This window comes from Anser cygnoides, chromosome 11 (assembly GCF_040182565.1).
Source record: "Anser cygnoides isolate HZ-2024a breed goose chromosome 11, Taihu_goose_T2T_genome, whole genome shotgun sequence".
In the NCBI taxonomy this organism is placed as follows: domain Eukaryota; kingdom Metazoa; phylum Chordata; class Aves; order Anseriformes; family Anatidae; genus Anser; species Anser cygnoides.
In genome coordinates, this window is record NC_089883.1 from 12,335,650 (window position 1) to 12,358,870 (window position 23,221).

The 23,221-nt window shown below is 42.7% G+C and overlaps 1 protein-coding gene and 1 long non-coding RNA gene across 13 annotated transcripts in view; one reads left to right on the top strand and one right to left on the bottom strand.

Moving 5' to 3' along the window:
* NEO1 (neogenin 1) overlaps window positions 1-23,221 on the top strand; it is a 190,604-nt gene that overhangs the window by 28,770 nt on the left and 138,613 nt on the right. The window contains exon 1 of one of the 12 annotated variants that reach the window (XM_013194093.3): window positions 6,242-6,332. The exons of the other annotated variants lie outside the window; for them this stretch is intronic. Coding sequence (XP_013049547.3) covers window positions 6,257-6,332 — 76 coding nt within the window. The 5' untranslated portion in view covers window positions 6,242-6,256. Of the gene's footprint in view, window positions 1-6,241; window positions 6,333-23,221 lie in introns of those variants that run through there. 12 annotated transcript variants of the gene reach the window in all.
* LOC136791677 (uncharacterized) lies at window positions 3,517-6,169 on the bottom strand. The gene is made up of 3 exons (XR_010834155.1): window positions 6,048-6,169; window positions 3,817-3,958; window positions 3,517-3,641 (listed from the first exon to the last, which is right to left on the bottom strand). It is a non-coding gene; the product is annotated as an uncharacterized lncRNA (long non-coding RNA).

Genomic DNA, 23,221 nt, shown 5'->3' on the forward strand with positions numbered 1-23,221 from the left:
TTGTTTTTGTTTTAATCTTGGACTGTATTTTTGGACTTGTTATGGGAAATAAGTGCTTTTCTTTAGGGTGTACAGATTCAGTTCATGGCGATGTCCAACATTATTCCCCAAACGCTTCATTTCCAGCCCTGGAATGCTGAGAACACACTGTGAAAGCAGAGAATTCAGGTCTTTGAAAAGCTAGAAAAGCTGCTTAAAAGCATCCACCCTTTTGCAGGGACAACTGATGAGAAGCAGTGTTAGTCTTGCTTATGGGAAGGAATAATGAAGTGTTGAGGTTTCCTTTTTAGTTACTAAATAAGCACTTTGCGACATCTCAATCATCTCAATATCACTTTTATTTTTCAGTGTTACTACGACTTGTCATTGTAGTTTGCTTTAAATTATACAAAAGAAAACAGCATCAATATTTAATTGCTGTGAGGGTCCTAAACTGCAGTTGCTATGGCTCTAAAGTATTTTTCCTGTTAGTTTGCCTTGATGTATTTTGCCTTGGGAGCAACATGTAATTCAGTGTAGCTTTTTAAAAACTCTTTCCTTAGTGATTGAGTGTCAGAAAACACAGTCCAAGTGGGTATCAGCGTTTCTTAACTGCATACATTTGTTGGGGTACATAATAGAGCAGAATCTCTTAAGTAGAACTCTGAATTTTTGTGTTTTTTCAACTGTACGGAGTCCAGTAAGCCAGTGTCAGCATTTTGAGACGGATATATTTAGCTGCTGTAGAAATGAAATACGGGAAAATGCAGTCAAGTGTTTTCTTCCGCTGTGCAGTTTTGTAGTGAGATGTGTCAGATCGCGGACCAGGGTAATCACAGGCGGTGCTGACGGCGAGGAGCTCCATCCAGAAGGACCTCGCAGCATCCAGCATGCCAGCAAAAGGCAGCAGGTGAGTGTCAGTGTGCGTACTGCTTTGAGGAGAGCTCAGTGCCGGCACGCAGAGCCACGGGTGCCAGTTCTTTCTTGCCATTAGCGCAGTGTGCAGCGGCAGCCAAAAAAGTCGATCAAGTGCAGTGCCTCATTCAGCAGAGAGAGGTACTGAGAATGTCATCAGCTACTCCATAAAACACTGGTGTGGGCAGCTCTAGTCTGCATCTCGGGAAGGAAGTGAGAGGAGGGAAAAGCTCTGAGTAGTTTGGGGAGGAGGAGGCTGAGGCTGGAGAAGGCGGCTGGTGAGTACATGATACTCTTCATCAGACCTTGAAGTGCTACAACTACAATTCACTTGGGAAAACTCACAGGTTGGTTAAAAATGGATTATAGGAGGAACTGTATTGTACAGTGGGGATTTAAATTGTGGAACTTGCTGCCCCAGAACGCGAGGCAGACATCACGTGCGGACAAGGTTAGACTTGTTGATGAGCAACGGGTCAGTGAAGGGACAGCAGAAGTCTGAGCAGCCATTTACCCCCTACAATTCCCATATAACAGCTGTAGGTGCTGGAGGAGAACAAGGAGAATGGACTGTAGAAATGGCCAGGCTTATGTGTATTCGTTAAAAAACATTCTGCTGTTGCCCTTGGTATCTGGGCTGTAGGTCTCACATAGTGTGGTATTATGTTTTCTTAACTAATGTGGAGACAGCTCTAGGAAAAACATCCTTCTTTAACAAAAATTAAACTTCCAGTTGAATGTTGTGTGCGTTTTTCTGCTTTCTATTCTGCTGTTGCTCCTGTGTCTCTCTGTTCAGGGAGCTTTGTACCTTGCGAGTTCTGAACTGTTGTGACATGAGGTGCAAGATCTCTGCTGTAAGGAAAAGTTTGTTTTTGGGGAGTATACTGCTATGTGCTAACAGAAAGAGCAGGAGTATCCCTCCCTCAGTGTCATGACTAGGAATGTGAGCTGTCGATATGCTACCAAATCTGCAGTCTTTTTACATTCGGTAGCTGTGAACTAACAGTTACAGGATTTATATATGACTATTTCCTAGCAAACCCGAAACAGCTGTGCCTATACAATGCAGGGTGTTCTGCGATGGCAAATGCATCTTGCGAATCTTGCAGGTTTGAGCAGAAGACCACCCTGCTTGGCCATCCAGTCAAGTGGATAATTATTCATCTCAAAATGTGAAATCCAGAATTAAAGCTTGTGGACAGAGGTAACAAGGAAATACACTCTATCTAACATTTTGACATACACTCTATCTAACATTTTATGGCATCATTCTGTAATAAGTGTGGTTGAGTTGCTTTTTAATTTCCTCAATAAACGTTAGGTCCTAGGAGGTCTTCTGGAGAGGTTTTCTATATTGCTTATTTTTGTAGCTTTCTGCCAAAGTCGTCTTGTTTTAAGTTTGGCTTGTGCTGTAGCTGATGGATCTGAATACAGATTTATAGTAAATTTTTACCCATATTATTGGCAGAATTCATGGTTCCTGTTGTATTTGTGTGACAGTCTGACTGTAGAGGGAGATATGGCCCATGCTCATCCACTTGTCCTGGCAGCACTGGAGTGTTGCTCAGGGTGTGAGTTTCCTTAAGTGCTGGCAGAATAACTCCAGTGTCTGAAAGCTAATGTTATAGGGAAGACATGGAACTTCTTTGTTGTGTTTTCATTTAAAATTTTTGAAACCCCTGTGCTATTTGCAAATAAAACAGATTTTCTGCTCTTCTCAAGGTGTCTAAGCTCAGTGCAAAATGGATCAGTGATAACTTCCATCTACAAGAAACACAAATTTGCTCAGTAAAAGATAAATGAGTGAGGTTATTGACAGAATCAAGCGGAGGAGCTGGTGTTGGAGTATGGGATGGCCTGATTGCCAGATACTTGTGTTGAACACCTCTCGCAGGGGACTGACGTGGGTCTGAAATGAAGCTATTTCATTTGAACCTTTCAGGCTTTGAGCTCCGCTTGGTATACAGTGTCTTTAAAAGCATGAGATAAATATCAAGTGATTGGTAGTAATAGTATGGTGGGTTTGAAATAGGGCTTTTAAATTGAGACAAGAGTCAAAAGAAACTTGCTTTCTGGAAGTACCTCGTGTTTGTTAGGCTCCACGCGCAAATGCCTTACAAATTAACTGATTGCTGGGCAGTGCGTTACTGCTCGTGCATGTTTCAGCTGTAAATCACCTGAAGCTTAGGCTGGGCTATTTTCTGAGGAAGAAAACGTCAGTTTGAATGTCAGAGTTACCCATTGCCTAACCTGAGTGAAATACTGCCTCCGTAATGTTTGTGAGGTGTCCTTCATGTCATCTTCAGATAAACCAAGTAATGTGGTGGTAGTGTAATAATGCGTAGGAGTTGCACTTAGAGGCTCAGTTGTGTCCAACAGACCTCTTGTTCAGTGCTAACCGTGAGCTCTTTGGCAGCGTTAGGCATAAAGAGGGTAGGACATGTGGAAGGCACTCAAGTTGTGGAGTTTTAGTGTGGGCTTGTCCTTATTCAGATTTTGCAGAGCTACACCCAAAAATCATGTCCACTTACATGGAAAAATGCTGATGTTTTTCTGGGATAAGTAAACACATCTGGATAGTCTGTCTTTGCTACTGCTGCTTCATAGTTCTCACATTTGTTGCTTTCATTTAAATTTTCTTTAAAGTGCTAATTGAAATAAAAAAACAGACTTTGAACAGTTTTTGTGCTGCATATTGCTGTGCCGCTGTTGAAGAGCTAGTTATTAGGCTTTGGGAAGTTCTTTTCCTGCAAGAACAAAAGAAGGGGAAAGATTGTTTTTTTGGGACTGTAGTGCAAGCCCATCTTTCAGGTATGCAGTTAGCCAAGTTTAGAGGATGGCTCCTCTTCCACGGAAAGAAAGCTTTGTTTTAGAAAAAACTGAAGTCACCGTCATCTAAAATGGATATCTCTGCAAGGGTACCTGGTAAAAGCAGTGCGTGATTCCTGAGGACCTTGTGCAAAGCAAGAAGAAACCGGGTCTGGGGCTGCTCCTGCTGGAGTGGGAGGCTGAGGCTGCTGAGCCGGCCGCCCATGAGAGCTGCCAGGCTTGTCAGTAAGCAGAGCTGCAGAGGATGAAAGGGTGAAGGGATTGGTTTTATTGCGTTTGTTCTTCCCTGCTAAATCTCTTTTGCACAACCTCCCCAAAGACTATTGGCATTAATAAACTGGCCCTTGCTTTTTATCCCAGTTCTTCGGAGAATTTCATGTTTCCAAGTCTCTCATTTGGTGAGAGAAACTCTGGCTGTGCACGGACAGAGGATACGTGTTCTCGCTTTCCCTGCCTGCCATTACAAAAGTATTAAACATTTATCTTCTATAGGTAAATGGTCCAAAAGAAATTTCAGGGTTTCCACACTGCAACAGTTACAATACCGTGCAGTGATCCAGGTTTGTTTAACTAGAAACCTTTTTTCTTCTGATACATAGCAACTAAATTTCTACCTCATTTTTTTCCAGTGTGGCTTATTGTTCATAATGATGTAATATGACATAGTGTTATGAACAATAAGATTCATTTAAAGATGACGGAGTTCATACCTGTGTGATTGCCAAGGCATTGATCACACACACACAGGTTGTGCTAAAACAAATTCCAGTGAAAAACGTGAATGTTGGCTTGTTGTACATCTGGTTTACATGGGTTTATTCTAAAGCTTTATGTAAGCATTTATATTTTCCTTTTAGTTTGGGCAGTTCTCACATTGATAACTGCTTCTTGAGACTTTAAACCTAGTCATGGCGCTGCAACATGATTTGCAGCTTCTGGGGAGCTAAACTATACGTATGTTTTTAACGACACCATTTGCTACTTCTCTTGCTGACAAATTTCTGCAGAGGCCGGAAAACATAATTGTTTCATTATTTGTACTTTTGAAACCACAAAGAACAAAAAAACAAAACATAAAACACGTATGGATATGTGTGTATGAGGCTGGTTCATCGTCTTCCTGAACTAAAGCCTGGATTTTTATTTAAAGTCTTTTTCCAGCTGTAATGAATGAGTCACTTCTGTTTATAAGGATTTGGTTGTTTACTCTGACAAACCCTTGATAGGAGACACTCGACAAGATCTCAGTAAATCAATTTGTTCAGGATCTATAAGCATCTCATTAGCATTTATTTGCAATGTTCATTCTAAGCTCAGCTGCAGCTGTTTAACACACTAAATCTCTCAAAGATTTCCAGGATTGTAAGCATATGTTTTGAGATTGTGCTTTAAGTGGAGGAATTCTATGGGCTTTTTTCTCCTTTTCACTGCTGCTGTTAGCAAAGATCTTCCAAATTGAATTGCAGGCTCTGTGTATACAGTCTCTTGCATTTTAACGGCTGAAAATGGGAGAAAATGTTACTGTTGGAATTGCATGACCGAAACTGTGCTTCATCACGTGAACGTGCTTCTTGATTGCTGCGAGGACGGCATCAGCATTTGAGCTGCGCTTTCTGAAATCATAGTGGGAAGGAATCCTGGTGCTTTACCTCCAGCAGATCCCACATGGGGACGGGTGATGTCATTGTCTTTGGGACTTGCAGCACAACGCATCTAGGATTTGCATGGTGCGGGCCGCAAGTCAGACAATGACGCTTTATTTCAGATTGACTGATGTGCCTTGCAACACAAAAGGAGGCCAAGACTACCTGCAGCTCTTAGTGATTGATTTTCAATACAAATCTCATAATAGTCTATTTTAAAGAAGTGTAGCAGAAAACTAGTCGGATAGTGGCATTTCGAAAGGTAACTAATAGCAAAAGACACAACTCCAGGATTTTTACTAGGGTGAGTTATTCCGGTTTTGATTAAAAACTAGACTGTAGGGCAATGAAAAATGAAAAAAGGAAGCTTTCTCGGAGAGCAACGGAGTAATTCAAGTCTAAAGCACCACAGAGCAGCGCCTGAGAATGTTCTTTAAACGGCAGTTAGTGCACGTATGTTCTTTATTAAAACTTCATTGTGACTTTTGTGAATAGCAGCGTTTGGGAAAGTACAAGCATGTACAAAATGGTTCTTTCTTCACTCCTGCCATGGCAAATGAAAGCGCCTTCCTGACAAAGTCGAAGCTGCTATTTGACACTCACCCATAGTATTCAGATTCCCCTCACTACTTCTGTGATCCCTGCTATGCTCCCTGGTTCACCTGAATTGAGACAACCCACCTCGCTTTGCAGCACGTGAGGACAACAAAAAGCAGCTCACGAGGCTCGGGGCTCATTCAGCCCGAGCAGGGGCTGCCGTGCCCCTCTCCGACCCACCCGTGCTTGTGGTCCCCTTTGGCGAGGGACCACGGAGGGTTGGCTGCCCGGCTGCTGTAGGATGTGCTGTAGGATGCTCCTTGCTCTGCCGGTGTAGCCATGGAGACAGACAGATGGGAATCCCGGCGTGCCGTGGGGACCAGACTGACCGTCGGCGCGTGCGTCGGGATGGAGAGCGCTGTTGGACAGGTGTGCCTGTGCGGGACTGGCTGGGCCAACAGGAGCTAGGGGAAGCAGCCAGCTTCTCATCAAATTGCTTTCAAGAAATCCTCTGTTATTTTCTGCAAGATGGGGATCACAGCCTTCCCCTGTAATCAATCCATGAGCTGCTGAAGCCCCTCCTGCAAGTAGTCTGCAATCCAGCAAGCTGTTCCACTATGATTTTATAAGGAAAGGAATTTGTGTGCTTGGAAGTACCATAACTCATTCCAGCTGTGCACTCGTACGTTTTTAGTACCCCGAATATCTTGCTGGAATTGACCTCGCTCGATCAATACTTGAGTGTAAAATCAGTGGTGTATTTTCATCCCAGATCAATAACAGATCAATGTCTTGGGGGGGAGGATTCAAAGTGCCATCTCTGCAAAATATTTCTCTTGGAAAAATCACATTTATGGCTTTATAACCAATTATGCTGAAATAAAAGGTCTAATAAAAGACTTGTGATCTAGAGGCATAATTGCAGGACAAGATCATGAAAGCTGCATCTTAACGTACAGTTGTGGAGTCATAAGGGAAACGCTGCCAATGTACTGAGACTTTGCTAATAGTCCTTTTCCTGCAGAGCAACACTAGAATGCATCCCCGTGTGCACCCAGAGCCTGCCCGTGGTCCTTGGTGCCCTCTGGCATCGCCTGGTGCTAGCCGAGGGCCTGTTTTGTCCATTAGGAAAACCCAGCTCTGGATCCTGACCCTATGCAAAGCTCTCTTCCAAATCTGTGTTCAAGTACCAGTATTCAGTCTTTGCCCTAGTGAGCTCTAGTGCTGCTTCTCCTCTTGTCTCAACTGTCTGTAAAGCTGCATCAGGCACCTAAACCTTTTCCTCAAAATGTTTTACCAGTGTTGTCTTTTGCATCTTAAATTACCAATTTTCTTTTTAAGTCTAGTTCTAACTATGAAATATTAAGAAGTAGAGTTCCAGCTTGCACACAGAGTGACCAAATATAGCTGTAATACTAAGTTGTTAGGAAGGCTAGGAATTTTTTTTGTCTTGACACTGATACCGCAAAGATGAAATGACAAGAATGTGGCTGAAAGGACAGCTTGCTTTGTTCTGAGCTAATTTAAATTAAAACTTGAACGTGGTGTAGTGAATGCGGTGATACTTTAATTGTAGCTGGAGATAATTTCCTTTTTCTTAAGTCCCTTTGACTGTATTGAAAAATCTATCTTCATTTAGCAGCTCCACCTCTCCCATTCTCTCAAGGTTACGGGTGAGCTGGAAGGAGGAGCGGGTGGATCTGGGATGACAGAACCAGCCCTTTTCTGGGGGCTCTGGAAGGTGAGGGGTCTGTGGCGGTTCTTAACAATCCTGTGTGAGCTGCAGTTTAACCTTGAGTTGTGTAGTGGGGAGAGAGCTCCCGTTTCCCATCTGATCACTTAATGAAGACTCAATTATATTTTTGGCATAGCATTTAGAGAATGATCTATGAGTTGCATTCAAAATTAATGATATTTAATTTAATCGATGAGATACCCAGGCACCTTAGTCTAATAGTAGTTTTGACCACGTTAATAGAATTTTTCCTACCAGGAACTAAAAGCAAGTTATGCAAACTTAATAAGCTTTTGTTGAAATGTTCTCAGGTTGCTGTTTGGATGTGGATGTCGCATCTGATGTGTTCATAGTTTGGGGACTAAGAACCATCCCACTAGCCTTTAGGCGTTCGGTTTTGGTACAGCCTCTGCAAGAAGGAGCTTGTGATAGTGAGCGCTTCGTACCGCAAGTCTGGAAAGCAGTGCTGCAGGCTTCCTCAGCCATCACACCTCTGGACTCCCAGCCAGGTGGTAAACCTTCAGATGAACTGGGCCTTTCGAGTTTTCTGTATGCACTTGTTGGAGATTTGACTCAGGTCTGTGCAGAAGAAATGCTCAACGCTCACCAGAAGATGTTGTCCTTCTGTGTCGTGTTTTTGTTGTGCTTTATGGCCATTGGACATTGCTTTGTCTTGCTTTTTTCATTCGCCTACCCCAGAGAGGGCTTGAGGGCTTTCGTTAGACAGTGTCCAGTTATGTTTTGTCGTCTTTTTCCACCATACTTTCTATGTAGCCCCAGATTTCCTAAAATCTCTAGATAGTTATAGCTCCCAATGAGATTTTTTTTGATGAAATTCTGTTGACCGATAATTTAGGAGAATTATTTAAAAAAAAAAAAAAATAGCACTGGTATCCAGGATTGCCTTTTTCTCTGTATAGTTGAACCCAGTTAAACTGGTGAGAAGTCCGAGCTGATTTCCCAGGATGGCACGAGTCTGACAATGCACAAGGAAGCAACACGTTATGGAAGAGGTGCCCTGGGCACTGAATGCGCGGGTATTTGAGATGTCTGCAGTATGTGCAAATGGTAACGCAAGGGTGACCTAGCTTTGGGCACCTGGATTGTTAGGTATTGGTGTATAACGTCCTCTTTCATAGCTTCCATGACAAATTTTTAGCCTGTGGCCCATCTGGCTGCCCTGGTTGCGATTGCTCCCAGCAGCTGAGTCACACTGGGCAGGCTTGTAGGCTTCTGGGGTTGCTTAAGTGCCTGGAGCTCAAATGTTGTAGGAACCGTCCTGGCTTTGGTGTTGGCTTCACAGGCTTGCAGTGTATCCCCGGAGTTCACAAGCTCTTGTCCCAGAGATTTAACGCCCCCAATTTTTCCATCATTTTCAGCTGAAGTAGGGAGGAAAGCTTTGCTGGATTGCTGTGGCTGGATGTACTGGTCTGGGCAGGAGATAGTGTTCAACCTGGAACTGGTAAGGGTGCAGATGTGAATAACTTGTCCCTCCCTTTTTCTCCTCCATGTTTACGAGGATGAAAACCACTCTTAATATATGCAAGCCGTATTTAAAAAAAACAAAACAAAACAAAAAAAACAACAAAACAAAAAAGAAAACAAAAAAAAGCTTTGGGAGACAATGTAATAACACTTTAGTCTTGGCAGTAAGAAGAGTGCTGCAGAGAAATCCCATTGAAATAAGGGCACAGCTTCTTTCTGGACTTAATATTCTGTGATTTATATCCCCTCTCGTGCAAGTAAGGTAACAGTACGGTTCTGGGAAGGAGGAACCGTGTAGCATGTGTGCTGGGTGATTCAAAACCAGACACTGCGACAAACAACATTTTGCAGAAACAGCACAGGCTTTGATTTAAAAAAAAAAAAAAAAAAAAAAAACAACAGCAAGTTAACATATTCATATGCTTGAGAACATATTTGTATATGCAGATTGGTGCTGTTGTTGAAGTGAATCACCCTGGAGATCCTTCTTCCATAAATGCTTTGTTTTGTAATGGGACCTGTAGCAGCGGATGTTTGTTACAGACCTGATGTAGTGCTTTTACATACTCTTGTCTGGGCATCCTTCACAGGTAAAGGTGACATGAGTGCTTGGCTTTCTTGGAAAGCTATGCTTCGTCCTTTTTATAACCAAAAGGAGGTGTTCAGTAGTTCTGTTTTTTGTTTGTAGGTCTTTTTAAGACCCACTGCGCACATTAATAGACAATTTTCTCATGGAAATATTTCTTTGAAAAAGGGAAATTAGTCTGCAAGAAAAGATTCCTGTTTGTGATAGCCATAATGTACTCTGAATTGATTGAAACGGGGAAAAAATCTTTTATTTTTTAAACTTAAACATAACTTTTGAGTGTTAATAGTAGACTTGCCAGGGACTGTGATCTAATTATTTGATTATACTGTGATTAAGGTGTGTTTGAGTTAGAAAGTTTCTCAGGAGAAGGTTGTGCAGGCTGTTTACATAAAACCCGGAATGGACACGGAGAATGAGACCAAAGGAATTTTTAGCTTTATAATAGTGTCTGACAGTGGTCAGTGGTGGATGCCTAGGCGGGGTAGGTCTGCCCTTCAGCTGAAAATGTCTGTGGTTTTATCTCAGAGGTAGTATTTTGGTGACTGGGAGACTTTACAGCAGAAATTCTTAAAGAATCTGGGAAAAGCTTTGCTTGTAGCATCTTTTGAAACTTGTTTTGTGCTGCGATGCGTGAGCTAACTTATTTCTGCAAGTTGCTTTGTATTTTAATACCGTTCTATCAGCATGTATTATTTAAAATAGAAAGCTTGTTGCAGCAGGCAGCAACTGTGATGCAAATGTGAAGGATATGCTAAAAACCTTACCTTAATGCTAGCTGGAGTCCTAATGCAGAGGAAAAAACTACGCCTGGTGACACATAGCAGGTCACAGCAGAAAGGGAATGAGAGACTGGGGTTGAAGGGTGGTGGTGGAGATCCTCGTGTTCCCTGTGTCCTGTGGTGCTGGATTTGGAGTGGATTCGCAGTTGTAGGGTGGTGATGGCTTACCCTGTGCTTGGGTTGTGCTAAGTGGCTGTAGCTGGTGGGTAAGTGGCCACAAACACCCAACCCGGTTTACACAGCAGAGGAACGGGTTAACTTCTGCAGTTTGGAGCTCAGCTGGAGTCAGGAACTGATGTAAAGAGGCGCCTGGGGACACTGAAGGTGGTTAGCACCTCTGCGTTGAGGTTGAAGCCTTCGCTGACTCCCCTGGTCGTTGAACTTGCGTCCTTTGGTCTCAGTGGCAAAGCAGTGTGCTCAACAGCATTGTCAGCCTAAGCAAAACTGTAATTACTATCAGCGAGCTCAGCAGTCAGGAAAGGGTCTTGGGATTCGGTGAGGTTATGGTACAGCGATCATTTTCCACCAGGAAAGCGTAACTTTTTTCCAAGAGCTTTTACAGAATCCTACATTGTGGGATGAGTGGAAGGCGCACTCTGGAGAGTGGCGTGCTGCTAGGAGGCAGGTCTGCTCCTCCTGTTGCCCATCCGAACACGTCCCAGCTCTGATTTTCAGAGCATATTGGTGTATTGCATCTTCCTCCTTGCTTCTAAGCATGGTCACAAATGGGTCAGGCACACTGCATAGCTTCCATTACTGGATTCCTCAGAAAACATCTTTTCTAATGCTGCCATTGCTGTGGCTTTGCTTGTGCTGCTGCTTGGGATTTCTGTGGTTTCAATGTGAAGGTATTTAACCGTTTTGTGGTGTGTCAGAAACAATGTAGTGGAAACCAAGGTTGGGGGCATCTCTCTCACAATGCTTTGGATGCAGGTACCCTTCTTGCTTGTTTGCCTTCTGTTGATGCTTATCCTTGGAGGTGCTTCCAGCTTGGCTGGCCAGATCTGTGCACAGCCTGATCTAAACTGGCCTGCTTGGAGCAGGTGTCTGGCTGAGACGATCTCCAGAAGTCCCCACCAAAATTATTCCATCGTTCTGAGATGTGACTCCTTCAGCTGCAGCATATGAAAAGAGGTTTGGAGCTGCACCCAAACTGTGTTTGGGGAAATGTTATCAGCTGAAGCTTTATTTCAGACAGTAAGTAGTCAGCTAGTTGGATTCCCCTGTCCAGGCAGGTTGAAGAGCTTGTTGTCATATGAAGGTAAATGTTTGTCTTGCGAGAGCACTTGAAACCTGGCTGCAGTCCATGAATCGGAAGAAATGTTAAGTATAAATACTTGGTGTGTCTGTCTTTGCTTAAAAAGTTCTGTTCAGCAGCTCGTACTTGAGCTCGCCCTAGTCAGGTGAGCTTTCGCATCCCCAGATCAAGAAGGCACAGCCAAAGCAAAAGGGTGCTATCAACACAGTCTGCGCAGGTTTTTCTTAGCCATCTGTTACACATCTGAAACGTGCAGTTGTCAGTGCTGGAAATGGGTATTGCTCTGCTTCTGTGGAGTTGTTCCTTCTGGGGTTTTGTTGCCATAATTGATCAAATTAAACGGAGTCAGGCCTGTTTATTTAACAACTTAAACGTAAAGCCATGTCAGCTGAGTACTGTCCTCCAATGTGGTATGCAGAGGTCAGATCTGAGTCTTGTTTTGATTTTATTTGAGCTAAAAATTCTGCTTTGTGTTGAGCATCCTGACCTGGAGTACTAGCCAGGCAGGTAGCTGTCAGAGCGTGGCGTGCAGTCTGTGCGTGCCAATTCAACGCAGAGAGGGATATCGGGACCGGAGCCCAGTTTGTCAACGTGAAAGACTTGATTAAGCTGGAATGGGCTTGCTTGGAGCTTTCTTGTTTAGCCCAAAGCAGTCCTGGGGGGGCCTGAACAGGAGCCTGCAGTACCTGCATGCAGCTCCGTGATCCTGCCTGCCGTCTGGGGGTCTTTGCTGACGGGTCGTCTGTGTTGCCTCTGCTGGTTTTCTTCTTTTTTTTTTTTTTTAATGGACCAGAAGGAATACAGCTAAAAGGAGCCATCTCTCAGGTGAGCTGAAGGGAGAAGTTGTGCGCTAACCCCCCTCTGGCACTCTTTAGTCAAATTATTGTTTAGGAGGTTTTAAATATTTAGAGGGAGAGTTGAGAACTTTCACTGTTAGGGGGAAATTGGGGGAGGGAAAAAAGGAATATAAGCCAATTCCTTCTAATGGTGACCTAGGAACTTGTTTTTCTTAAATATTTCTGACTAAGTAATCAGGTCATGTCCGTATGTGTAATTTGGTATGGTAATTTGTTTAATATATGCAATATTAGTATTTCCATTTTTATGTAAGTTTTTAAACATATTTGCTTTCCCACTTTGATGGAATAATCTTTATTATAAATGAACACATCCATTTTTCCTTACATATCTATCTAACATTTGCAAAGCTAATACTTGCAAATATTTTTGCTAATATGTTTGCAAAGCTACAGTTAGGCTTTTTATTTTACTCTGACAAAAACTGTGCCAATCAAAGCTACAGTGCTTCATGGGAATTTAGGAGGTTAAGTGAGTAAACAAGCTAGATGAAAGCTTTTGTTTGTCTTTAGAAAATGAAACAGGAAGCTGTTTCATTAATACACTTTCAGAAGAGACAAGAATCTGTACAAAGCTTTTAAAACTGGCCTTTAACTTCATTTTACTGTACTTTCAACTGAGATCAAATAAGGAAAATGACGGCAGTTAGACATGCTCCATTAGCATCACATGCTTTCTGTTCTCAAGTAAAGCTCTGTGTACAACTCTGCTGCTTTTCGGGAAGGTGCAAGAATGCTGCTGTTTGCCCGTGTGCTTTGTCTCCCCTTTCCTTGGCAGATAAGTGCAGTTAACGCTACACCAGCCACTCCTCCGAGAAAGAAGTCAAGAATTGGGAGTGAAAATGAGGCCTTGGGCTATTTGTCTTGTTTTTTTTCACTTCTAAAGTGCTCGGTAACGGCTTAGTAGGAATCCGTTATGGAAAAATATCATTTGGATTAAATAACACAGCTGCAAAGTTGTAATAAAGGATTTGTGCAATTAGGTTTGTTCAGGGATCTTGTTTGAATACAATATGTCGTTAAAAGACTGCATTTGCCTTCGTGATGTATAGCTGTTTGATTTCATATATGAAAAAGCAATAAACAATGATCCAGTAATTTCCTCTACTCCTTGTATGTTCAGTGCACTTGCAATTATTAAGTAGCAGTCAATAAGACTTGTGGACTTTTTTTTTTTATGATTCCAGACCACATTTATGCATTTCGTGGCAGAAGGTCAGTAAGGCTTGCAAATATGTGTCAGGTTCTGGCTGAAGAGGTCTGAAGCGAGGTTAGTTTGCAGTGGCAAAGCTTCTGCTGTTCCTGGGCCAGCAAGTTTGATGTGTGGATGTGGTCCAGAGGCACTGGTGCAAAGCTGAACCTGAGTGTGCTGCAGAATTGTGCTGTGGGCGGGTGTTCCCTGCTGCCAGGGCAGTGCTGGCCTGGCTAAAGCCTTCTGCCGGACTTCAGGCATGATGAAATTCTCTAACTGCTATTGATCCTGACACAGCCAAATTGTCTAAAAGACATTGAATATTTCCAGGATCAATGTGCACAACTCACAGCAGAGAGGTGAAAAAAAAAAGTTGGAAAGTTGTAAAGCTGATGTATTGTTCAGGTGACACACAAGGAGGGTTTTGTCTGCTGCTTGGAGTTAACAACTCCTCAAAGCTACATTTTTAACAGTGATGTGTATAAGTTACCAGTTAAACCATTTTTCTGATGGATGCCAGTCTGTGATGTAGGTGAGTCTTGTGTTTTCCTGTACTCCTGGCTGTGGTTGAAATGTTGTTTGTTTGTCGCTAGTTATCTTCTGGTTTTAGTAGTGGAGCTGATCTGGATATTGGGCTTTAATCTCTGCATCTTCATTATCTGTACATTATAACCCGTTCTAGATCTGCTAAGCTTTCCTGAAATGCGGTTCAATCATGTTGTTTTTGTAAGTTATTTCCTATTTTTTTTCCATAGGCAATGCATCAGTGGTGCTACTAAGGTGGTTAATGGTTTTGATCAGTTACTTTTAAATGCTTGTCTTGAAAAGCAGAGGTTTGAAAAATACTCATTATGGAGAACAGTGGTGGGTACACATCACTGTATATGGTGTGTGTTTATATATGGCTATGTACTGTATGCTCTGTGTGTGCGTAAATATAAGTAAAAGATATGGAGTATGTGACTTGATGTCACTTAGAATTCACTGAGGTGGTTTATGCAGGCTTCTAAATGTTTACTGCTTTATTATACTGTCAATGTCCAGCTTCAGGAGATCACTGCCAAAGTCCGTATCACCAAGCAGAAATTCATGTTCAAGTGGTGCTGCAGCAGCACCCCTATAACCGTATAGTGACTTCTGTGAAGTATCCGTGTAAGGGGCGGTGTGGCTGCTTACCACATGTGGCTGTTTTCTGGTCTCACTCCAGTGTTCCTGCTGAGCAGTGAAGTAATACAAAGCCCAAGCAGAATCTCGTATTGAGAAGCACTACAACACCTTACTGCGTGGTCTAGATATAAGTCCTAATGCCATTTTCTCTCTTCTCCTTGCTGCCGTGTGCTCTGAGTGCTGTTGGGCAGCGGCGTCCCACCTGCGTGGCTGCTGCAGGATGTGGCTCCGCACTCACCATGTGGATGGGAGAGACATCGTTAAGAATTAGCGGTGATTTAAATAGTTTCCAAGGGGTCAAAGCCGTGCAAATTTCTGCTCTTCTGTTTGTCTAGCATAAAGCACCTTGCTTATTCGTCTGTCATCGGTTGGTGTTGAGAGTGCGATTTATTTTATTTTATTTTTTTTGCTCTTGCTAGGGAAATGACTTCGGTTCTAATTACTGCCGCTTTTCCTTGGTGACCGTCAGATGCTCTACCCCAAGGCATTTGTCTGCCTCAGTTATTAAAATGCTGGTAGGGTCTCCAAATATGAGCAGGCTAACCCTCAATGTAAAAACAAACACGAAGAGATGGATGGGGAGGTAAAAACACAGGACTGGAGAGTGCACAGCGTGTGCTGAGTGCTTGCCTGACGTTCAGTCTGGGTGGTGCTCTGATCCTGTCCATGTACTGATTATTTGGGGCTTTTTGTCTTAACGTTGATATTTTTCTGTTGCTAAAATGACTTTAAAACATTAAGCATTCAGAGGTATGTGCAGAGCATAAATTATTCTCTAAGTGTACATATCTAGGCTGAAAGACGGATACTTCTTTCCCACTGGGGACATCTTTGCAGGATCTGGAGAAGCTAACTCGTGGACCCTGCATTTCAGAGGAGCTGCCCTTACTTGTATCGTGCTGCCAGGTGGGGGCTATTTTTTTTATCCTGGTTGGTTGGTCGGACCCTTCTCCACATTTCATCTCACTTGTTTCCTCTGGCTGCCTGGGTCAGTTTGGAGGTGCCAGCAGTGCTTGCTGGTGGTTTCTTATTTTCCGAGGGCTGTTGAGCTGAAGAGCAAAACCCGCTTCTGACTGCCGAAGTCCCTCGCTCACGAGTGTGAGATGCTCAAAGGGTAAATCGGGGACACTTTGATACGTTTACTCTGTTCTGAGGTGCTGCCTGGCATCTGTCTCAACTGTGCTGTGACAAGGCGCTGTGTGAAAGGGATTCTCTTTGCTCAGATCGGATGTGACTGTTCCTCTGTTTCCAGGTCCCCTTAGATAATTCTTGCTTGATCTAACATTAAAGGTATTTGTTAAGGGTTTTTTTCCTCTCATGAAGTATGCCAGAGGTCTTTCTTTCTAAAGAGACACTGGAAATGATGTTCAGCAGCTTTCAGTTTGGTTCTTGCTTGCGTCTTTATCGTTCAACCCTTTTTTGACTTTAAACTTCCCACAGAAATCAGGCTCTTTTTTTCCTCATACATCTTCCTGTGTGCTGTTTTTGACCGTTGTCTGTCATGGGAGGGCTCCCTGACTTCGTAGCAGCGTTCCCCTTTGCCCTTCACTCCTCTGCACACGTGCTTTGTGATCGCGTAATCGCTCTGAAGCGGTGAATTGGATAGGTGGGCTGGAGGACGTCCACGGCATGCAGGAATATCATTCACTGAAGTGCAACTCTTGTGCATCTTTAAATGAATTTGCTGCATCGAATACGGTCTCTTGGGTGACCCATAGCCTCGTTGGCTTCTGAGAAACAGAACTATTACTTTACCTTTCATGCAGCATTCTTGGATGCTGCAGCGTGTTTACTGCTCAGAAAATATTTAAGTAATTGGTTTCAGCAAATAATTCTCTTGTGATGTGTGGGGGATTTTTTCCAGTATTTACATTCTAAACCAGTTTTGAAGTACCAGTCTGGTGGAAAAAAACAACTGAGGCAGGGAGTCTGCTGCCTGATCAGCTGGGTGTGCTTTGCACACCAGCAGGGTAGTCTGCGGTGGCGGGCAGGTCTGAGGCTGCTGGGGGTTTCACCAAAGCGAGGTGGTAAGGAGGGGTAAGACAGAGGAATTAATGCTAATTTTTAGCATCTTGCCTGTATTGAGAGCAGTATGTATTTGGAGTCTTTCAAGACTTCATTTTCTATTTTTAACCTCTTGAAAGGGCCACTGTTTGCTTTCAGTATGGCATGTATCTGAAGAGAGGAATAGTGTCCCTGAGTGCCCAAAGACTGGAACTCGAGGCAGGGAAATCCATTTCTCCAGCAGGAAAAATGGAAATTCCTCCTTACCTGCTGTAACAAATGTGGCATTGTCGATAGCTAACATGTGGTAGCTATTTCTGTGGAAAAGTCAAAGTACTATTGTTCTCAATGATGAACAGAAATAAATGTTCTCTTTGTAGGTGTCTTTACAGTGCCCTCTAGTAAGTTTTTCTAGAAATGTTAGAAAGATCTCAGACCAGTTTGGTAAAGTAATGAAAATGTGTTGCTGGAAGAGTTGAGGTAGGAGGAAGAAAATTGCAGGGGAATAAAAGCCCCACAAAGCATTCCAAAATGGGCTGGGATAGGGGAAAAAAATCTGGCATATTGTTGATTTCGTAGGAAAGGTAATCAGTCTGGCTTATTTTGACAGATGAGAATAAAGAGAAATTTGACAATGGGTGAAGGCCTTGTTGGGGGTAGAGTGCACGTGGCGTTTCGTGCTGTGTGCTGCACTGACGGCAGTCATCACCCTGAAAGTGTTTTAGTCTGCTGTGAGATCACGCCTTGAGCAGCTAATCCCAGGGCTGCAATTGAGGTAACTTCTGTCCCTGGTGTTGAAGTCAAAAGGATTTTTACCTGATTGTCGTGCTAGCTTATTTCTGTCACTATAACAATAGAAAGGGGATATCTTATGTCTTTTGTATCAAGTAAAACACAGTACCATTTTAATGTCCTGTGCAAGCCTAGAAGGGATATGTCAGGTGAGGGGATAAGCTGTTGGAATGAAGACTGGTAGTTTTCTGAAATGAGAGAAATGGCTTTGGTAATTCCATCTAAAAAAAAAAATCATCTAAACTCTGCCTGTGAAATGATTATGAAAATGAAATTCTACTCTTAGGATATTCAGAGTAGTTCTTTTACTGGCTTGAAGAAAAAAATGGATGTATGGCATTAAATGGTCTGACTTGCTTTTCCTTGGGTGATTATAAAAGCAAAATCTCTTTGAAAGGACGCTCCTTTCACAACAGGAGGGACGTGTGGGACACAGCTCCTAGATGTGAATCCTAGCAAGCCCAAGGATTGTTTCTAAGCAGCCTGAAAGCAACCCAGATTTCTGTTCTGAGCAGTTGTAAAGCGTTCTTCCTCATTGCACACCAGGAATAGTAAGTGCAGCAGAGCTTGCTTCTGAAGCAGGGCTGGCTGACGCTTTTCTGGCTCTGAGGGTAGGTTTAGGTCAGATTAGCAGACCCTTGCCAGGAGGTAACTTGCTGGCAGCACAACCATGGACTGGAGATCTCCTTGGTTGTTTTTTTTTTTTCTTTTTTTTTTCTGGACATCCCGATAGAGCTGCAGCACCCCAGTAAAGGGGCATAAGGCTTGTGAACACGCACTGCCACGCTGAGCCACTGGCTGTTTGAGGGAGCTGGGGTCACTGGACTTGCGGCAACTAAACCCAGCAACGCTCTAGGTAGGAAAGTTGCTTCCGTGTGTTCAAAATTTGGTTAAATAACAATTTCTGACTCCCTCGAGGTGGTAGAAAGGCCAGGCAAATGGCCCCAGCCATGAATACGTCTCCTAAGACGTTTGCTATTTGAAATTAGAATCTGTGTTTGGATTTGCTGTTGATCATTATCTTGTTTTCCTTCCTATTATTTAATAATATATGAGGAGATGGTATCACTTACAGTAGGAGTGGTTAGACTAAATGCATGGCCGTGTACTTTGCAGTGCTTTACTGCAGGCACGCTGTTTGGACGCTTTGTTCTCAATGCTATTTCCGCATACATTTTTTAATGGGCCGTATTTATTTATTTTTTGCTGTGTTTTATAATTTCCTGCTTGAGATCTTTAAGGAAGGTCGATTAAGATTAAACCGATAATTTGTTATTGAGAGAAAGGTAACTGGAAGTATAGACAAAGCTGGAAAAGCATCTTTGCATAGTGTAGTATGCTTTTCTTGAATTAATTCTTTGTTTATTGACAGTGCTTCCTGAAGGGCGAGTACACTCCTGCCTATGCTGAAGACAAAGCCTTGAAACAAGTTATCTCTTTTTCCGTTGTACAGATTTGTGTTACGATGATGAGTACCTTGACTTTTGTGTTCTTATTAGTACGTGGTGTCAAAAACCTGCTCAGCTCTGCAGCTGAAGCCATTATAGAATGACATGCAGAAATGTGTAGCATTTTCTCCATGTTGTATTTCTAGATGGATGCCTTTTGAAAAACGCGGGAGCTAGAAGCAGAGCAGAGTTCTGTCTAACTGAAAGCAAATACCTCTCCACATCGGTGACAGCCTTTTGGTATGAAGACAGGCATTGTTTGCGATGACCTGTAATTTCTCAAAACTTAATATTTTATTTAGAAGATGGGCTGAGAGTACAATTTTTGTTACGGTAGCCCAGGCAGTTAGTGTTCACTCAGTATTGTCTGCTTGGTGTGTATTATGAGAAGGCACCTGTGTGCAGCATGGACAACCAAGAAAAGGAGGACAAGGGTCCTCCTGAAGGGGGAAAGGGTTTTTGGACATGCTGTTTCTTGTATCCCGCAGAAAAGGATCCATCTACCTTACGGACCTGGGAACGTAGCCCCTTCCCATGCAGGCTGCAGCAAATCCGAGCCACCACGTCGTTCTTCAGTCATCGTTGCTAGCCCGCAGCGCTTAATGATGTTGGGGCGCTGATGAGTTACTCGCTTTGATGAATATCTTTGTTATAGTGTATTAAATCATTAAAAGAGGAAATCTGCTTGTACTGAAGGAGAAAGGAATCTAGTAAGTCTGGGGAAGTCTAGATTTATACGTGGCATTACTTATTTTATAATGTTACATCATTTGCTCTCCTAGGTTCCACTGTCAGCCTTCCTTTGAAATTATTAAAGCACCAGCACGATTTATATTGTTCATTTGCCATCATGGCTAGCTCTTGTACTTTTCATTTTTTTCTTGACGCTTAAGTGCAATATCACTTTTGTCTCATAATTTATGGATTGCAGAGTCTTTGCGAAGAAAGCAATGAAATGGAGTTTAGAGAATGCAGTTTGGAGAACTTGTTCTTGGTTTCTCAGTAGGAGTGAACTTCTGAACCGCTGTGCATGTGATTGGGGGTTGGAGGTACCATAAAAAGATAATCACAAGAAGTCATTGGTTGGCTGATGTATATTGGCACTGCATGCGATTTAATTTAGTCAGGTGGTCTATATTCTTCCAAAAGGGAAAAATACGGTATTAAAAGGAAAATCTATCTATCTTTACCTATGCATTAGTTCTGCTGTGGTATATTATAGTACCATATATAAATATTGCTTATTGGGCAGTGCAGAATGTGTCTGTTGTCAAAGGAAAAAAATTTACCAACCTGCTGGTAATACGTACTTTTATTGCTAATATGTACATTTATGTAGAGATTAATGCATGTAGCAATTTATCCATATAGTTAATGTGCTTCTTAGCAATGAATATTTTAACAAAACCACAAAACAAGTTCCTTGTGAGCTCTCGCTGGCAGTTTGCAAGGAACAACATTTGTAGTATCTTCAATTAAAATACATTCATCTAACCCTTGAAGATGGCATTTTCAATGATCTAGGTTAGGAAGGGCATGACATACAGTTTTTAGGATTACAAGGGCTAGTGGGAATGTTAATTAAATACTGCTGAAAAGCCTTTTAAAAGCTCAGTCCTGCAGCAATATAGCTTGGATCTTTTATCGCTGACTTGCAATATGTAAGGGCTCTATAATAGTTCCTGCCAGTCTAATTAGGACTCTATCAAATACTTCTGTTTTGAACATCAGTTTTCAAGGGCATTGTATTTACTCTCAAATTGCTTCAGAGCCTTAATTCAGAAGGACAAGTATCATGTCTCCCAACTGATAGGTCTTTCCTCAACACATAAATGCAAGAAATCTTTCTTTATCAAAGCCCTGAATGACTCCTTCCAACAAGTGAATCCCTGCATATCACTGGAGTCCCATACTTTTGATGAAAGATGTTTGGTTGCCCTAATTTTGCGTTGTTTGGCCAAAGTGCTTCTGAAATTATACCTGTGTTTCACCTTTCATTTTTCAGGAAGGTTGTTGCATTTGGTCCCTGTGAACTGGAGTTCTGTCCCGTTCCTGTACTTGCATGAAAACTGGGATCCATTGTCAGGAATAGGTCAACCCCTGCTAGTTCTGGTGGCTATGCTGGGTTTGAGTTGAGCCTAGAGCACTGTAGCAGGGAAGCGTTCTGCCACGTACTGCTACATGCTGGTAGGAGGTGATGAACTAAGGAGAGCTGTGAGATCAGGGCATTTGTTGAACTCCTTGTCCTGAACCCTGTCGTTTCTGCAGAGCTTGTGTCAGGCTCGTGTCTTTCAGAGAGGAGACGGATCCTGGAGGGATGCTGCTTTCCACATGAACATTTCCTGTTGCAGGGGTTTCCTCACCTGCAGCTTTGTTCAAGATGTACCACTGCTGGTATTGCCAGCCTTGGAAAATGCAGCATTTGTAAAGAGCAATTGATGAGCTCTGCCTGCCTTACCTAGCTGCTTTTGGGTCCCAAAACTGGCAAGAAGTATATTAAAACTTCCTTTTGAGTTTAAAAGCCTTGTCATGGTCTTTGGGGTTTAATGATCTAAGGAGAGGTTTGTGCAGCTTCATCTTAATCTTGTTTAATCGATGTCATGTCTCGAATGCTCTTTCTTTGGTGTTTTTTCAGTGAGAAGAGCAGCATGCTTTGGGCTCTTACCTGAGAGATGCCCTAGGCCAAGGGCAGCTTAAAAGTTCTTTGTTAAATACCTCCGAATTGTTTGCGTGTGCTGAACTTGGTCTTGGCCAAAACCATTTCAGAACTGTTGGTTAACTTCGGGAAACTGAGGAGCGGTGAGCTACAAGGACAACTATAAAAACCCAAAGTATTTTAAAAGTTGGAAAGAGAAGGAGCTAGGGATGTGTAAAGAAATCCTCTTAGCTTCAACTCCTGGAAACATTCACAAGTGAGTGAGCAAACAAACACTTTTTTCTAACATCTAAGTAACATGGGTATGAGAGTTAATTGGTGTGGAATTGTTAAGGAAATACTTTCAGACCATTCTAGTTTCCTCGCGCGGTTTAAAAAATTTCATGGAAGAAGTCACTGTTTCTCCTACTGCAACCATTCAAGAACACTTTCCTAACGAAGGAGGGAAAGCTGCTCTTCTTCCCTGTCATGAGATGTCTGTGGAAAGGGCTGGGTAAGAGAAGCAGTGGTGGTGATGAAAGCTGCTTTGTGTGGGGTTTTGCACTCATGTGTTCTGGGTGAATTTCTATTAGACTCCTTCCATTCGCAGCCTGCATGACAGAGGAAGTGATGTTTGTTAAATTTTCATGACATAAAGCTGAAAGGGAGGGGACAAGATGTTAGAGTTTGGAATTGGTAAACTTCTTTAGGGATGAGGGAAATTTTGAGGAGCCAAAAGGAAGTTAATACAGTTAGGCAGGAGTGATCAGCCAGTCAGACGTGAAATGGCAAAGAGCCAGCTTCATGGCAGTTTCTGAGGACAGGATTGAGAAGCTAGGAATGTAAGGGCTAAAGAAAAGACCAGAGTTCTTTAATTTAGGCTTTTTGGGCCAACATTAACACAAATCAAGCAGCTGATAAAAGATAAGCTCATGGAAAAGAGGAGTGACTCCCTCCACAAAATCCCCCAGTCCAGTCTTCAGTAATGCTATGTCGTTAACTGAATAATCAATAGGGTGATGGAGTGGGAGAAATGGCTGGTTGACAGCAGTAGAAGTTGATTAAGCTCTTGTGTGCACAAAGCCTTTCTGTGCTGAATCAAGGGTTAAATGAGCTCTGAACTCCCTTGGCTGGAGCGTGGCACCTCCACCAGTGCTTCTCTGCTGAGTGCCACAAACTCCAAACTGCAAAACCTTTCATAGAGTACGAGCTAGGAAATTCTCAATATGAGTTTAACTTTCTTTTAACATGGGGCGTATGTATTTACTAACCCTTTTATTTTTCATCCCCTGCTTTGTGCACAGGAATTGAAGCAGCCTGTGCAGTCCTCACAGGGTTCTTGGCAAGAGCTCTTTAATGCTACCTCTGAAACCTGGC